General features: G+C 35.3%; 1 protein-coding gene across 11 annotated transcripts in view; it reads right to left on the reverse strand.

Annotated features, from left to right (window-relative positions):
- Positions 1–18,410, reverse strand: part of THOC2 (THO complex subunit 2) — a 114,595-nt gene that overhangs the window by 85,221 nt on the left and 10,964 nt on the right. For all 11 annotated transcript variants that reach the window (XR_010319648.1, XM_064277550.1, XM_023553850.2 and 8 more), the window contains exons 2-7: positions 17,349–17,407; positions 13,901–13,992; positions 11,591–11,642; positions 6,292–6,362; positions 5,303–5,424; positions 4,618–4,751 (exon numbers count right to left, since the gene is read on the reverse strand). Coding sequence is in view for 10 of the 11 variants with exons in the window: in XM_064277550.1 (XP_064133620.1) it covers positions 4,618–4,751; positions 5,303–5,424; positions 6,292–6,362; positions 11,591–11,642; positions 13,901–13,992; positions 17,349–17,407 (530 nt within the window). In the remaining variant the exon portion in view is untranslated. The remainder of the gene's footprint in view (positions 1–4,617; positions 4,752–5,302; positions 5,425–6,291; positions 6,363–11,590; positions 11,643–13,900; positions 13,993–17,348; positions 17,408–18,410) is intronic.

The raw sequence follows: 18,410 nt of genomic DNA on the forward strand, positions 1-18,410 counted from the left end.
AGTCTAGGTTGCTCCTAAAAGGAAAACAATGGGAGTAAACAAAGAGAAACTAATCCAGAGATGCCATGAAAAACAGGATGCTGGGTCAGCGAGCTGTTTTGGCCAGATGAGGCAAGGCCTGGATGGAATTTACACTGAGAAGGAATTCAATAAATTCAAATACTGAAAGGATATTCATTAGAATTTAAGTCGTAACCTCAATTTTCCTGTCAACGAAAAATTCCTGTCTCAGATAATGACAGGAAGGAATTCGTAATACACATAAATGAAAGCTCTGGGGTCCTCAATAAGAGCATAAAGGGGTCCTGAGACAAAAAAGTTTGGGAACTGCTGAGTTGGCCATCCCAGTCCCCTACCCTTGCCCGTGTACCTAGGCAGCTATTCCTCCCCTGACACAAGAAAACCTCCCAGGACTGAAGAACATTTGTTATCAGGTTGAAAGGGCCCACTGAGTGCACAGCACAATGGATGAAAAGACCCCCACCAAAGCATATCATTTAAGAAAACCAGGGCCAAAGAAAAGGTCCTAAAAAACCTCTTGATAAGGGACAAAAAGGCCACCTACAAAGAATGAAGAACCAGAATGACCCCAGGGTGCTCAACAACACTGGCAACCAGAGACTGAGCAATATCTTCAAAAATTCTGAAGGAAAATGATACTTGCCAAAGTGTTGCTCAAGACAAAGGGTAAAATAAAGATATTTTCAAAGATGTTAGGTATCAATTTGTACTTGCCACGCACCCATTCTCTGAAAGCTACTGGAAGATATGCTCCTTCACACCAAGAAAGTAAACAAAGAAATAGGAAAACATGATTCAGCAAACGAAGAGACCCAACACAGGAAAGAAGTGAACGATGGTGAATGGAAGTCCTAGAACCCCAGCAGTTGAGCAAATACATGTTAGAGGAAGAGGATGCAGATTCCAGAAGGGATATTGCCAAGGGGGAAAAAATAGAACTGACTGATACATGCATGTATTGATCTTAAGAGTTTTCAGAGTTAGGAAAATTAACTAGCAACAGATTTCACAGAAAATTTAAAAAATCAAGGAATTATTAGTTCCAGGAGAAGCAAAAAATTATACAAAAAAGGAACTATACTCACAGAAAACTGTAGTTCACCTGCATATTATACAGTTGTAATAATACAAAAACACTGATTTAACCAAAAATCTTAATGTAACTATTAATTTATTGAAAGGATGGGAAAAGGGGAAGTGTGATGGGGACATGGTATAAGAGATAAATTGATACTGCACATAGAAGTCAACAGATAATATTAAAAAAAAAAAACATTAACCAACAGCAAGAAAGGCATGTCATTTCGAGTTATGGACATAAATGTCAGAAGAAATAGCAGAAAGAGTTGAAAATGGATTCCTCTAGAAAAGAGGAAAATCATTTTAAGTACAATAATATTTTAAGTCTTTGAGTACAACTTAATTTCTTCAGTTATGCTCATATACTGCTGGATAATAAAAAATATTTTTAAAAGGAAGAAAAGAAATATAGACCATTCTATGTAGAGGGACTGTGTTACCAACAAGATGTTAAGCTAATCATAAACTTCAAATGAAGTTTACAAAAATGCCCTTCCATGATATCTTCATTAGGCAAGAGTCTTACTTAATTTGAACACTCCACCGGTCTATGTTCCTTTTTGGATTTGAAATCATTTTCATGAATTAGAAAGGTATATAGAAATCGCCCTGAGATAAAGGGAGGAATCAATAATTCATTCTGTCTTAAACTTACTCCAAAGGGTCACTTCACTAGCTCCACCAAATTTCCCCCCTCATAAATTTCCAGTTGATACTGTCACCATGACACCTGGCACAAAGTGCAGGGGTCAGCAAACTAAAGCCCACAGGCCAAATATGGCCTGCTGCCTATTTTGTATGGCCCACTAGCTAAGAATGGTTTTTACATTTTTAAAGATTGAAAAAATATCAAAAGAAGAATATTTTGTGACACATGAAAATTATATGAACTTCAAATTTCAGTGTCCATAAATGAAGTTTTTGGACCAATAAGCAACATCATGATAAATGGAGCAAAGACTGAAGTTGTCAAGATTTTATTTTACTTGGATCCACAAACAACGCCCATGGAAGCAGCAGTCAAGAAATCAAAAGACGTACTGCATCGGGCACATCTGCTGCAAAGGACCTCTTTAAAGTGTTGAAAAGCAAAGATGTCACCTTGAAGACTAAGATGCGCCTGACCCAAGCCATGGTATTTTCAATTGCCTCATATGCATGTGAAAGCTGGACATCGAATAAGGAAGACTGAAGAAGAACTGATGCCTTTGAGCTGTGGCATTGGTGAAGAACACTGAATATACCACGGACTGCCAAAAGAATGAACAAATCTGTCTTGGAAGAAGTACAACCAAAATGCTCCTTAGAAGCAAGGATGGCGAGACTGCATCTTACATGCTTTGGACATGTTGTCAGAGGGATCAGTCCCTGGAGAAGGACATCATGCTTGGTAAAGTGGAGGGTCAGCAGAAAAGAGGAAGACCCTCAATGAGATGGATTGACACAGTAGCTGCAACAATGGGCTCAAGCATCACTATTTTAAGGGTGGTGCAGGACCAGGCAGTGTTTCATTCTTTGGTGCGTGGGGTCGCTACAAGTCGGAACTGACTTGATGGCACCTAACAACAACAAATGAAGTCTTACTGAAACACACAGTTATTCATTTATATACTGTCTATGGCTGCTTTCATACTACAGTGGCAGAGCTGAGTAGGTGGGATGGAGACCATATGGCCTACAGATTCTAAAATATTTACTGTCTGGCCCTTTACAAAAAAAATTTGCTAACTCCTGCCAGAAGTCCAGTGTTAGCCCAGATGTGAACAAATCCCTGAAGCCATTTATATATCAGAGACAGGGTCAGGAAAAGAACCAGCTTCTTCTGTGCGCCCAGTAAACTGTATGAGCCTAAAAATTCTGCAATTAAACTTTAGTTTTCTTAAAATAAAAATTCTGTGTGATGTAAACTGCTCAATTGGTTTTATGTCTTTTGTTTTTACTTTATATCCCTATCTTATCTTCCCTAAGTTTCTCAGCAAGGTATCTACCTACCTCTCAGTCTACGGAAAAAGCCATAGGAAGCCAGTGTAGGCATGATACATAGAGTGCTCCATATATACAACCCAGATGGAAACCTGGGGAAACTAAGGCAGTTAAGTGACCACCCACTCTACACACAAAGAGTACATTTGGTATAATACCAATGAGGGTTTCCTCTTCACCTAAAAGGCTCCTCTATCATGAGAATAAGAGGTAAAAGTATTTACCCTTACAGCAATAGCTGGCTCTTCTTAAAGAGAAGGGCAAACCAGTCATACAACATCTAGTGTAGACCAATATATGGGGAATAACATCTTAACTAAGTACACGGCAGGATACAGGAAAAGCAAGTCTATAGCAAAGCAGTACTGACATGCTTCTAAAGCAAGACCAAAGTGCTGTAGGAAAAATGTAGAGCCTACCCTGGAAAGGATGGAAAGGAATCTCAACAGAAGGATTAAAAAAATGGCTCACTGCCACACAAGTAAGCAAGGGCCCTGCAGCCGGGGTGGGGGCAGGTGGGAGGACACCACTCTTGGTGTTAAATTGACAACAGGAAGAAGTAGCAAAGAGAGTAGATCTGCTAACAGAATTAAGCTTACTCCAAAGGGTAAATTTAAACTAAAAGTTCCTTACCTTCTATATTTGTTGGTCACCAAAACACTTAGCTAAAAACAGGATGACTGTAGTAAATACAGTTTTATTTGAGTCCCTACACAGAGCACTGGAGAAAGGGGATAAGGATTGGGTCACCTCCTCTCTTCCGTAGTCATACATAAACTCCAAAAACGGAGAGAAAGAACTGAGAAACCAAACATAGGCATCCCCTACAATATAACCAGGAAGTCAGGGAATATGACTTCTATGACAGGTCTCAAAACCTAAGGCACCTAGGTGTTGTGAATTCTTCCCTAGGACATTGTAACACCTAACAAATAGTAGCAAAACTCTCCATCCTTGAAAAATCAGGATTACTATAATTTTCTACTGTCATTCCTACTTTGTATTTCCTTCAAATTCCCAATGCAAATAAAAAGAAAAAAATAATGCTAAAGAAATTCTATTTAAAAGGTAGATATAATAACACTTTCCTATCAATTACATACTTTTACAACATCTGCTGCACTTACCTTACGGGGCTGGAAAGATAAAATAAGATGTGTATCAAAGTCCCTTTTAAAGTTATTTTTAAAATCAAGTTCAAAACAACTATTCAATGAAGATTTTATTAAATGTTCCAATTTGCTCATTTATTTTCTGCCCTCTATAAAATGACTGAGAAATACTAAAAAATTAAATATGGAAATACTAGAGAGTAGAAACTAATACAAACACATAGGTAACAGTGACAAAAAGATTTCTGATAAATATCATCCCATAACTGCTGATAAAATCTTAAAAGTATAAGATAGAAACTTTCATTTCTTAATTAAAAAAAAACTATATTCAATGCACTCATTTTGTCTTTATGGATATTCTCCAATAGTTTAAAAAACTTATCTTAATAATAACACATACTAGATAGATATGTCTTACCTATTAAAGATTTGATATTTTCTAAGATTAAATCACTAGTAATATTTCCAGATAAATCTTGCCCCAATTCAGCAATCAGCTTGGCATAACCTTCATTCTCTTCTCTTAACAAATTGAATTTTTGCTGTTTATAACTGAAATTAGATAAACATTATTAAGGGGATAAAATTAATTTTAATTAACAAGCTTGCATAAGAGTAGTGTATTCTACTCATTGAATTTTCTTATCTCTCTAATTTACAACAATCATAAGAATAGGTTTGGTAAGTTTACCTCTTTGTGTATCTTTTAGATACGATGGTTCATAAGAGACATCCCAATATTAATTCATGGGAAAACTAGTAACACAAGAAGAGGAGACTGCTAATACCCAGAGACAACATACCACTATTTCCATCACTGACTAGAATATACTCAAGAGTATAGCCTTAGTTATAAATTATTTTATTGGTAATAATGAAAGCATTGAATATTATTTTAACTTCTAATATGGATAAAATTAACATCAATGTCACAAAGGTAAAGTTTACTGGTAAATCAATAATCTTAGCCTATTTTTAGAAAGCAAAAAACACAAGACACATGCTAACGCCACCAAAAGAAAAAATCTTTAAACTTGCCTTTTCATAAGAACCAAAAACCATACTCAGCTACTAAATCTGCAACATAAGATGCATGTACTTACAAGAGTTTTGTCTTGATTTTAACTGACTTTTGATTGAATTGCTGTGATTGTTTGATAAGCCCCAATGATTCCAGTGTTTCTGGATCCAGACGTTCCTTTAGAACTGTGTCTGAAACTAAATACTGCATTAAAAAATATTAAAGGCCATTTATTCCTCAGCATTCCAACTGTGCATACACAATCTTAAATAAATTTAAAATAATTTTCCCAAATAAGAACACAAAAATCACATTCTAGATATATCAATAAATGTATAATTTATAAAAAGACCTGGAACTTCAATTTAACAAAAGTGATGACTCTCCGAAGATTGAAATATATAACATATGGCTCTTTAAAAAATCTCATCAAAAAAATGTATGCATGCTATATACAACCCACAAATGACAAGATGAAATTCTAATTAAAACTGTGTCTGTCTTAACTGAACTTTCATTTAAGATAATACCGCACGCACTTCAGCCTTCTTTAGTTTCTACTGTGAGTCAAATTCTAGTACAGCAAAGACAAGGACATTCTTCCAGGTCTGAGTGATGGCATTTCTCCTTGGTTCTAAATTCATGAACATAAAATGATTTACTAGACAATAATTATGACAAGTTCTAGAACTTACTATTTTTAAACTACCTCCATTCTTTTTCCCCTTGCCTAATAAAGAGTTTATGAAAACATTCTCAGTTTAAAAGCTGTCCAAATCTTCCTACTCACTTTATAATTGCTTACCTTTTCCTTAGTTAAGAACTTTAAAATACTAAACAAGGAATATCGCCAAGTCTTATACGTACAAATAGTTTAAGGAATATGATAACATGCCTATTTCATGGAAATAATTAGTATGTCTAATTTCACAAAACGTTCAATCTCAAAACCCAAACCTCACCTCATAATGGTCAAATGAACGTCAACTCTCTCCTCCATTAACACGATTAACTGTGATTACAACTGTTCAATACAAAACTTAGAAAGGAAAACAAATTTTTAATACTTACCAAACATGCTAATACCAACTGAGTAAAATAGTCTCTTTTGTTTTTTTCTTCTAAACAATTTGTCTCAATATCTATAAGGATGAAGAAAAAAAATGAAAGTCTGATTTTTTTTTCTAGACTCTCTAGCACTGTAAGACACTTGTTTTCTTTAAGAGTAGGTCATTTTAAAATGCCTCATTCTGAACTTGCAAAAATATAAAACTACAGTAAACATGAGCTGTCCTTCATATGCAGCATATGAATGCTCGGAAAGAATTTCTCCTGATAATGGAGGCTGACCCATGCTCTCTAACCGAGCTCCCTGTAATTTGTGACATATCCATGTAAGTCAGTTATATAGGAGATACCTACCTGCATTGCCATGTCAAAGCTTCAAAAAAAAAAAAAAAGACTATTCTCCAAAACGGAAGGAAACTTCAAGTAAAGTTTAAATGTCCACTTGTCAGAGATGCTGAAGAGATTCCTTCCTTGGGTAAAAAGCTGAGCTGGGTGACAACAAAGATGTCCTCTAACTCTAAAGATCCTATTACTCATGAAGATCAAACCCTTGACCTTGGCAACCTTGGTTCCAAATAAAATGTTCTAACCAAGGCACCTGGCCACAATACTATGAAAAGACAGTATTAAAAGATATTTTTTAACATCCTATTTTGAATCAAAATTCTATTCAGTAAACAAATTCATTCAAGTTTTTAGTTTTCTTCCTACTGAAATGTTAAAAAGAAAAAACTAAGACCTCCTTGAGTTTCAGTAAATTATTCAGAAAGTTTGTCAAACAATTTTCTGATTTGAGGATCAACTAGCTCTAAATGTCAAGCATCAGAAATTTCAACCAGGACTGGCAGGATTACAAGGTTAATTTTCAGATAACTGTTTTTATTGACTACATACTATTACCCTATTTAAAAAGTCAACTGATAATTTAGAATGTACTATAGAAAGAGGAAGAGCTACGGTGGTGCAATGGTTAAAAGCTCGGCTGCTTAACGAAAGGTCAGTGGTTCAAACTCACCAACTGTTCCACAAGAGAAAAGACCCAGCGATCTGCTTCCATAAATATCACAGCCTAGGAAACCCTATGGGGCAGTTCTGCTCTGTCCTATAGGGTCACTATGAGTGGGGATCAACTCAGTGGCACACAACAGCAACACAGAAAGAGGTCCCAGGGTGGCACAAACTGTTGGTTCGAATCCACCCAGTGCCACCTCAGAAGAAAGGCTTCTGTAACAATTACAGCCAAGAAAACCATACAGGGCAGTTCTATTCTGTAACACACGGGGTCACCATGAGTCAGAATCAACTCGACAGCAACGGTTTTGTTTTTCTTGTTTTTATAGAAAGAGGTAATGAAGTAATAAAAATTGTCCTCTAAGGGTTCTCTCCCAAACAAAAGATGCCCTACCACTGCTTTGGTTCAGTTTACTTTCTACTGCCATCACTGAGATGTGAAAGAGAAGAGGATTTATCCTCAGGCATGTCCACATTTTCCTGGCCCTTCTCTTTCCCTTCTTGGACACTGCCATTTCTCCATATCCTGGCCACTGCAGCTAAGCACACAGTCAGCTTGGAGTGTATTAACAGAAATTTAGGATGTAACTGTATGCAAAGTAAACTGCAGTACAATCTCAATTTCTCACTAAGGCTGTTTATCTGTATCTAATCAATCCCTTCCAGGAACTCCTCTTGTCACTTTGCTATCTACTCTTTCAGGTTCCTCCTCAGCCTACAACTTCAAGGACACTTATTTCAATGGGTCAGAGCTAAACTGTGCTCATTTCTTTAACCAACATCTATCTATCCTCCAGGGCCCTAAACCCTAAGATCTACCTCCCAGGTCCCTAAGCTCAGGGTACCTGGGTACCAGGTTCATCCTCCTATCCTTCAAGTCAAGTCTGCTCTCATTTTAGCCATCTGACCTGATTAAGATACCCATCACTAGGTTCTGACCATAATAAACCAAAAAAAAAAACTTGTTGCCATCAAGTTGATTTTGACTCAGAGTAACCCTATAGGACAGAGTAGAACTGCCCCATAGGGTTTCCAAGAGCGCCTGCCTGGTGGATTCAAATTGCTGACCTTTTGGTTGGCAGCCATAGCTCTTAACCACTACACCACCACGGTTTCCCTGACCATAACAAGAAATGCTTAATAGGATCTCAGTAAATTTTTTAGCTGAGTTACCTCAGCAATCAATATAGCATTTTATTATCCCAACGGTGCTTTTCCTGCTTTCTTTATTCTTTTTGTTCTAACTCATAAGACCATTCTAATAGACTCATTCATTATCCCTGACTTCTCTACCCTCAATCAGCTTCTAATAAGTTCTTTTTACTTTCCCTGTGAATTTACTAAAAAGCCCTCAGCCATTTCCAACTCCAGTCCTCAGTATCACCAACTACCTAACTCACCTCGGAGGTCCCAACAGCCCATCAAGTTACCTCAGATTCCTCTTTCAGGTTAATATAGCTCTCAGGTCTTTTTAAAGAAAGTTGTTATCTTAACCTGGAAATTATTTCCCTACAACATGATGTAGCAAAAAGATCATGGGCTCTGGAGCCAAGAAAACCCAGGTTCAAATCCTGGAATGTAGGCAACATGGTCTGGAAAAATCACTACTTCTCTGAGCTTCATTTTTCTGATCTACCTTATATCAACTGCTACGAGGATTAAAATAAAATTAAAAGCTGCTTATGTACAACCAAAAACCTCATGGGGTTTGTTTCTTGGTTTGGAAGTCTGGGGTCATGGTTAAATGGAACATCCCAGTTAACTGGCCTAATAACACATTTAGTGCTTCTGTTCTGCCTCCTAGTTCATCATGTAGTGCCTAGGGTCTTAAAAGCTTGCAAGCTGCCATCCAAGGCAACTGATGTATTGGTCTCTATTTGCCTGGAGCAACACAGGAAGAAGGTGAGCCAGGAGTAAGAAGAGGATATGGGAAGTGTTGGTAATTGCCTCCATGAACAACTGCCTCCTCTGCCATGAGACCATAAGAACTGGATGGTGCCCAGCTACCATTACTGAACATTTTGACTGAAAGTTCTATAGAAGAATCCTGATCAAAAGGAGGAAAATCCAGAACAAAATTTAAAATTCTCATAGACTCCAGACTTCTTAGAGCCATGAAGGTTGAATGAACCCCTGAAACTACAGCCCTGAGATAATCTTTAGACCTTAAACCAAAAATATCCCCCTGAACTCTTCTTAAAACCAAACAATAAGTTTAGCTTTTTTTTTTTAGTAAATAATGTCTGCCTTGAGCATTAAGCTCTTATAAGAACTATCAGTGTGGGATCAAAGTCACAACAGCAACTTGAAAGATTAAATAGGAACCTCAAGGGGCACTGAATTTATGTTAATAGGGGAGGAACAACTCAGAAAAGGAGGGCAAGAATGGACGCACAACTTGAAAAATGTAGTCAATGTCACCAAATGCTACAGGTAGAAACTGTTGAACTGATGTGTGTTTTGCTGTGTAAATATTCTCAACAACAAAATTTAAAAATTTTTAAATCAGATTAAATGCTTAACACAATGCCTAGAACATAGAAGGTACTCCAAAAACAGCACCTACATTATCATTATCATCATCATTACTATAGATAGCTCACATTCTTACTCCTATTCCCCTACCTTGGTCTGGGACGACCCTTGGATCATTTTTTTTTCTGCCAAGGGTAGGGGTAGGTGAATGAGGGGGCAGGTGAGGGAAATTCTCTTTCCAAGTTTGCCGTCCTAATCTTGCTTGTAAAAATGGACTGGATAGGCTAAAAGAAATTTCCCAAGAGCAACCAAACATCATCTTCATGAATTCACGTTACTAGTAAAAAGCAATGACGTATAATAATAACTTATCTTAATCCAACCATATTACTAAGTAACCATGAAGGGAAAAATACACCCTAATAAAATAATAAAGAAATTACTGGAACTAGTAAGCTGATAATTGACGATTACTCAAAGAAAGTCATAAAACATACTTCTGACAACTATCCAGGAACTTCTACAACACGTTACCTACAAATCAGTCTTTCAGTCTTACAAATTGATGGTAAAAGCAAACATTTTTTTTAAATTGAACGTTACTTCATCTTATATTTATTTGTAACATAATATCATTAGTGCTTGCTTCAAAAATTAAGCTTAAAAGGTTTTTTGTTGTTGTTGTTATAAATCAATCAACCCAACAGATAGTTGATCACATACTTCACAGTTTTGATACTGTAAAGAGCACTTTTAATAATTATACCAAGGGAAACAAGGCAAACTGGGACATATGGTCACCCCATCAACTATCTGCTCTGTTCATTTATCACTCACAGCCCACATATGAGTTGACCTGTTTCCAACATTATTGCTGTTATGAAATCTTAAATATCCTGAAGGATCAAGTACCCGGCATTTGTATTTATTGAGATCAAATTCTAGACTCTCAGTAAGACATTTAAGTAATCTATCCAATTCTAGGAATTAGGATTAATGAGCTAAAATAATTCATTTCAGCTTGACAAACCCTCAGCGGACAAGTCTTATTTTAAAGTAAATATTATAATGTCTCACAATGTTTTCTATTAGACTCAAAGTTATAGAAAGCACAAGACTGATGGGAATAACTGTGCTCAGAGTTATTTTAATCCAGATCTAAAATTAAATAAATTTGTGATACACATTATTTTTTTTAATCCATGCTTCCCATAGAGGGATGCTACTTTTTGTTAAATCGAAGAAATATTTCTTTTTACTCTAGCATAAATTATTATTTATTCTGGACAAATAGAGAAGTTGTTATTTCCAAAGATGGTTTCTGATCCTCAAAAGTATTTTTGATTACTTTGGTTCTTCTTGTTCTTTCTAAAATTAAGAAGAATCATAACAGCACAATAGCAAAGTTATTATCTCTCTTGAGTGTCCTAAATTGGAGATTCTGACGCCATTCACTGATAACCTGCGCTGAATATTATTTGGTTACTTTGATCTCGATAACTCAGACTAACCCAACGTCAAAAAAACCTGGCTTCTTTACTTGAAATGATCTAATGCAGCTCAACTTTATTTAAACACACATTGTTAAAAACCCAAACCACTTGAATAATACTCTAAAGTGAGTTAATAAAGTAATTGTACTGCCATTAGATTTACAATACTATTCTTTGTAAATATACATGTATATACTTCTAAATTTGCAGTCATGTATACATTTGTTTAAAATTATTAGCATAGAAGAAAGCATTTCATTTAACACAGTTCACTGATTTATCAAACAGCACTTATTTTACAGGGTAAGTAAGGCAATACCCACCTAATATGCAGAATACGTCGGCAAGAATGGAGGGCATATCCTCACGAAATTCCTAATTTTAAAAATATAATCATTCATGGTAAATAGTAGAAGAGAACACCAGCAAGTACTATGGTTTGATAATATAATTCTTTGGTAATACTTAAAAATAAACAAAAACCCAACACCAGTATGTTCACAAATGTTAAAATTCAACTTAAGCTTCATAACACAGAAGAAAAGAGGGAGATAAATGTTGAAAAAATGTTTAAATGTCTATCATGAAAACACCTGATAAAAAACAGAAACCTAAATAAGCACCTCAAGAAACATTAAAGAACACAAATAACATTTTTCCAATGAGGTTTTATGTTAGAAACCACTTGACTGTAGAGCACCTTACACCTAACCTATAGCAAGACTGTTAAAAAATGGTACATTTTTTAATCCAAAACCTTAAAAGCTGTGCTCATGCCTGAATCAATACTGATCTATGCAAGGAAAAAAAAAAAAAACCACAGTGGTATAAGATGAACAGAAATCTAAAAAATACAAAATAAATTATAAGCTGTTGTCTCATAAAAGATATCTCTATTTTCTTTATTCATTAATGCTTACAGTCTTTGGAGAAGCTGACCCAATACTCTCCCTTAATTTCTAGATGAAAACGTCAGCATTTTTTCTAGATTTTTCTCCTGACTTCCCACCCCTATTCCCAATTGTAAAGCCATTTTCCACTAGTAATGATCATAGTTCAATTACTTACTGCAATTAGTTTTCTGATACTATAGCAACCCTAAAGGAGCCCTGGTGGCACAGTGGTTAAGTGCTCGGCTGCTAACCAAAAGGTCAGCAGTACAAACTCACCAGCCATTCCGCGGGAGAAAGATGTGGCAGTCTGCTTCTGTAAAGATTACAGCCTTGGAAACCCTATGGGGGCAGTTCTACTCTGTCCTATAGGGTCGCTATGAGTCAGAATCGACTGGACGGCAGGGAGTTTAGTTTTTTGGTTAGAAGCCCTAATATTAGCCTATTTTCAGAGACTAAAAGGAAGGGGCATAATTCTCAAGAAAAACACAGCAGCTGCAAGGAGACACACAAGGTGTGCTTCTTTGGCTAAGATATGGAACAGTATATAGTACTATGAGAAAGCCATGGCAAAGGCAATCAGCTGCAGCTAACTAAGAACTGAATAGACACACATGAAGTTCATCTGGACTATTCACTTTCAGTAAATGGGAAAAGAATTAGAATCAGATTCTATAAACACACTAAAACCTATACTGACACCCAGTTTACAGAATGAAAAGAATCTTAATTATCAATCAGATTTTAGTTTCAAGTCCCAGGTCCCACCTCAATTGTACTTATTAAAATAGCTGTTCTCAAGTGGGCAGATAACTTTTTTTATACAAGCTCAAAAACCGGCCTATTAACACATTTAAATGTGTAAAAAAAAAAAAAAGGCACAGTAAAATTTCAAATTTAACTACTGATTTACAATAAACCAAAACCAACCCCAGTGCCTTGGAGTCGATTCCAACTCATAGAGACCACATAGGGTTTCCAAGGCTACAAATTTCTACAGAAGCAGACTGCCACACCTTTCTGCCATGAAGCAGCTGTCAATTTCGAACCACCAACCTTTCGGTTAGCAGTCGATCACATTAACCTAAGAGCCACCAGGGCTTCTTACAATAAAAAAAAAAAAAATTTTTTTTTTTTTTTTTTTTATTAAACACCCTTAAATTTGGGAGCCCATCTTCTAATTCAAATACCAAACAACCATGAAAAGTATCTGGTCTGAATCTAACTTAAATTCTCTAATAAATGAAAACAGAATAACCGCTTAAATGTTAACAAAAAATCTAGTTATTTCTAGAAAAAAAACAGCAAACATGAAAACTGACAGCAAGTGAATGCGAGAGCTGTGAAACCTTAATTTAAAATAATATAATCCTTAATTTCTTAAATATATATTTAATTTCCAAACAGAAGGACAAACAAAAGAAAATACCTAGATATGCTATACTGGGAGAAAAACATTCTACCCAACTTTTTTTTGAGGATAGCATTTTTATATTAAGGCTACCTTGATTTCATTGCAATGCAGGCTTTCCCCCATCCCAGCTTACCTAACATTTTCTGCTTTACTCACAATTGAGACAAAAAGGCAAAAATATCTTTATTTCTGTCTAGTCAAAATGGCTTACCAATATTATCTTAAAACATTCACTACTACAATTTCTAATAAAATGAAATGCAAGTTATGCACTTCAAGGCAAAAAGAGATATGTAACAAGTCTTAAATTAATATATATTCATACTTACACTAACGTCATTAAGAACATTAGATGCCTGTTCATGCTTTAGATTTCCCTTAATGACATGATATGATAACTCATAGAGGGCTTGCTGGAAATCTGTTGAATGTAAAAGAAATAGTGAAAGGTCGACTCTTTGGGAGAAAATCTATGTATTTTCCACTTCTCAGAATTACTGTAAACATCAATAATGATAAGAAAAAGTACACTTCTAATGCTTTCCTCTAGCATGTTTTTCTCTTTTATATTCACAAAAACACAACACTCTAAGATGAGAAAAAGCCAAATGATATTCCACTATTATTAAGGTAACTACTACTTGAGCATTCCCTGCCAGTCTTTTTCCGTGTCTACAGCTTCCACATATTTCCATTCACAGTGTGCGATATTTGCTATTCTGGTTCCCCCCACAAACACTTTTGAAAGCATTTTTTTCATGCAACCTAAATATAATTATTTTTAAATTAACCATTTCTGTCACCAGCAGATTTCACAATAATTTTTCTAAATTTACTCAGATGACAGTTAATTCAACCTCAGGGCTACAGTGACAGGAGTAAATATAAAACCAAGTTTTCTCCATATCCTACTGTCAGAAATTTACCCAAACCTAAATCTCTTTTTATCTTTTTCTATCGGCATTCCAACTAAAACATGTACATACACACATACATCAAATGGCAGTTCTCTGAGAACTGTTAACCACAAGTAGCTCCAGGTACTATTAATTACTATGTCCTCTTTCTTGGAGAGGAACTTTTTTTTTTTGGAGGGGAGGGCTTAATGATCAGGTGAACATCTCCTTCCAGTCATCTTTTTCTTTAGTCTGCAAAACTAAAACTTGTACCTCCTTCCTCTCATTAAAAGTGGGAAATAAGCAGCTCTAAGATCACAATTGTAAAAGTCTATTTATAATCACCTTTAGAGAAGAATCAAAAATCTTTGAGAAGAAAACAGCAAGTAAAAATCAAGTATTTTAAAGTCTCCCCTGGTTTAACTACCAGTCACAAAAAAGGAACATAAATGAAAATTTATATCAATCCCCCTTTAACCAATGAAAATAGTAGTTTCCAATGAAATTAATTTGTCCACTAAATCACTTGCTAAAAGAAATATAGCCAGATTATCCCACTTCCTCATGAAGAGTTCATTATTAAATATATTCTGCCTTTCTGACAACTATGCCTTCATTAGGCTTATAAATAAACAATATACATAAAAACTGGAACCCTGGTGGCGCAGTGCTTAAGTGTTCGGCTGCTAACCAAAAGGTCTGCAGTTCAAACCCACTAACCGCTCCTTGGTAACTGAGTTGACTCAACGGCAACAGGTTTGGTTTTTTGGCTTTTATACATAAAACCTAAAATGCAAAAGGAAAAGCTCTATTTGTTGGTATGGTAAGAATATGAGATCAATTTCACACTTCCCGTTTTCATTAATAAAATACTTATTTAAAATTATCCAGATAACTACTTTAAAAAAAAAAAAAGCAATCACTTTTAGAAGGACAAAACAGTTGATCAGCATGACCTAAATTCCCATAAGAATATGTTCTCTACTGCTCACTGGGGCTGAGGGAATTCTAATCTTACTCACAGAAGGAGATTAAAATAGAGAACAAATGGCCAGGCTCATTTTACTGACATTAAAGTGACATACAAAACAGTCACATTGTAATCCACAAAGTAGCAAAAAAGTCCCTAAAGCACAAGTAAAGTTTTCTAAGTGTCCTTTAAAAGTCTGAAGTTCAGAACTCCTATTGCATTCAATCCACAGAAACAGGGAAACTGTCTATCTGAACTGAAATTAGCTCAAAGGAGGGGCAGAAAGGGAAAGGCAGAAGAAACACTACCCAAGGGCCTCAAGATAAAACAAAGATTCGGAAAAAAGGACAGTTTCCTGCATATGACTACCAACTGGGGCCCTCAGATGAAAGCCCTCAGAGATCAGGCAAAGGGTGTGTGTGTTGAAGAAACAGGTAGGGGCAAGAGAGGGAAAACAATGGCAGTTCAGCCAATGAAGCCATACTCAGAACTATTTTTGGTTTCACAAGTTAATCAGACCTGGGCAAATTAGCAATACCCCGGTTAAAATTAAAGAACCATACAATCTCATTTAAAACTGAAAGAATAGTCACCCTGTGTTTTGCTATTTAGTTTTACTGAGAATTCTTTTTCTCATTTGAGCCACTCAAGGTTTCAAGAGCTGACAGTATCAAAGCTAATTACATAGTTAAGAACTTGTTTCAAACATGGGGAAGAAAAATAACTTAAGTATCAGACTGTTTTTAGAAAGGAGTCTTTTGTACTTTCTTACACTTCTGACAGTCAGCTGACTTATTCAAACAATAAGGCATTGCAGCAACCTCAGAAATCTTTATGAATGATCACACAATTTTATAAGCACAATTTGTAAGGAATTATCTTTGGGGGCTGGTGGCTGGGGGTGTTAAGTCTTAAAACAGGTCTTCCCCAAGTGGGAAAAAGACTGCTCTTTGATTTGTTAAAAAATGCTTTCTACTCAAATATCCAAATGTTCTTTAAAAAGCATAACCTCTAAAGGTAAGGTATAGTCAATTTTTGATAAAACAAAAGGAAATGTATCTACAGAAAAACATTCTATTCTTAATCTTCTATTCATAAACGTATAATTTAAATAATTATAATAAATGTTATCTAATGATATTTGCTTTAAAATATTAGTTATAAAAAATTTACTTTCCAGATCAAAAATATGTTCAGTTCTACACCTAATGAAAACTATGTATGAAAATGTTTTAAATTTATTAATCATAATTGCTCTTATTTTTTAACCTCCCCTTTTTCCAAATCCATACACTCAATTTTAAATCAATGAACGTTAAATGGTAAAATCCTTTAAAATTAAGGAAGTTTATATACTGTTTAATTATATAACATTTTACTTAATAAATCGTATTCGTGATATGCAGTAAACAATGCTTTGCTTTTAATGTTTTCTATGACAACTGCTTTAATAAGATCCCCAGATACCACCTAAACATAACCAGCTTTAGGAAAAACACTGAACCTCAGTTTCTGGAAATTTTGCAGTGCAATTAAGATGAAGACAGTTTTCTTTCTGTGCCAGCTTCTCTTTTCTGTTTGTGATGGGTAGCTAGCCTGTGTAATTTTTAATACAAGCAGCAACTGCTCAAATTCAGTGAATATGCCAAGTCCCAATTATAAAAGTCAAGTGATATCATATAACTATAACATATCTGCATGTAGAGATCAAAAAATATCTGTATGTAGAGATGGACAGTCTTGCTATAACCATGGTTTTAACCCTGACAGTAATACATACATATAAAAGCTTTATATAATGTGAACTATCTTATATCTTTTGTTTTCAATCATAACACTGAATGGGAAGCAGATATTTATTAACTTCCATCAAGCCAACAACTATAGCTATTATACTTTTAAAAGTCTTACCTCTATATGTTGAACTATCATGGCTTTTATTTTCACTGAGGATTCGGCATAAATGCAAACTAGAATAAAAGAGAAATAATCTGTATTAACTTCTGATCCTAACACTGGATGATTCTTACACAGCAAATTATATCAACGAAACAATATTTGGAAATGTATCAGGTATATTTAAATCCATTTGTTTACAATGACACTAAAACAAAGCTAAAAACCTAATTGGTCAATATTGGAGGATGCCACTGAACCAATTTATTACTTTGAAAACTGGTAAATAAAAGAAAAAAAAACAAGCATTTATTCTGCCCTTCATATATGAACTATACCTATTGTCTGTTGCCATCGAGTCAATTCTGACTCATAGCAATCCTATAAGACAGAGCAGAACTGCCCCATACAGTTTCCAAGCAGTGCCTGGTGGATTCCAACTGCCAACCTTTTGGTTAGCAGCCACAGCCACCAGGGTTTCCATGAACTACACCACTGGGAAACCAAATAGTAGATAAGAAATTTCTCTGTATCAAAGTATTTCAGCTGATAAATAATGACAGAATTAGAATGTCATTTTAAGATCTCTAATGAATAAAAGGATCAGTGGCTGTTTGCATCATTAAAAAAAAAATCAGTATGTGCCTCTTGATCCTGATGAAAGAGTATACTACCCACCTATGAAGTTGTCTTTAGAAAAAAAAGCATGAACCTAAATCTGATCAAGCGATCTAGACCCAACTATCAATTTACAGAAAACAGATGCACACATTAAATGATGCCATGGGGACGCAATCAGCAAAACTCAGACCATGGCAAACTCTCATCGGACAAATTACCCAGTTTCCCCAACAAATAAAATTGCAAGAAAAAAATAAAAGATAGTAGGGGATCCTGAGGTTATGAGAGGCTTAAGAGACATAACAATCACCATGTATGGATCCGTATTTAGATCCTGTTTCAAATGACTATTTAAAAAACTGACATTTATAAAACAATTGGAAATTATAAAGCGTCTGCATCTTTCAAAGACAGACTCAAATATTTACAGATGATATGACAGTGTCTGGGATTTGC

Source organism: Loxodonta africana, chromosome X (genome assembly GCF_030014295.1).
Source record: "Loxodonta africana isolate mLoxAfr1 chromosome X, mLoxAfr1.hap2, whole genome shotgun sequence".
NCBI classification, from domain to species: domain Eukaryota; kingdom Metazoa; phylum Chordata; class Mammalia; order Proboscidea; family Elephantidae; genus Loxodonta; species Loxodonta africana.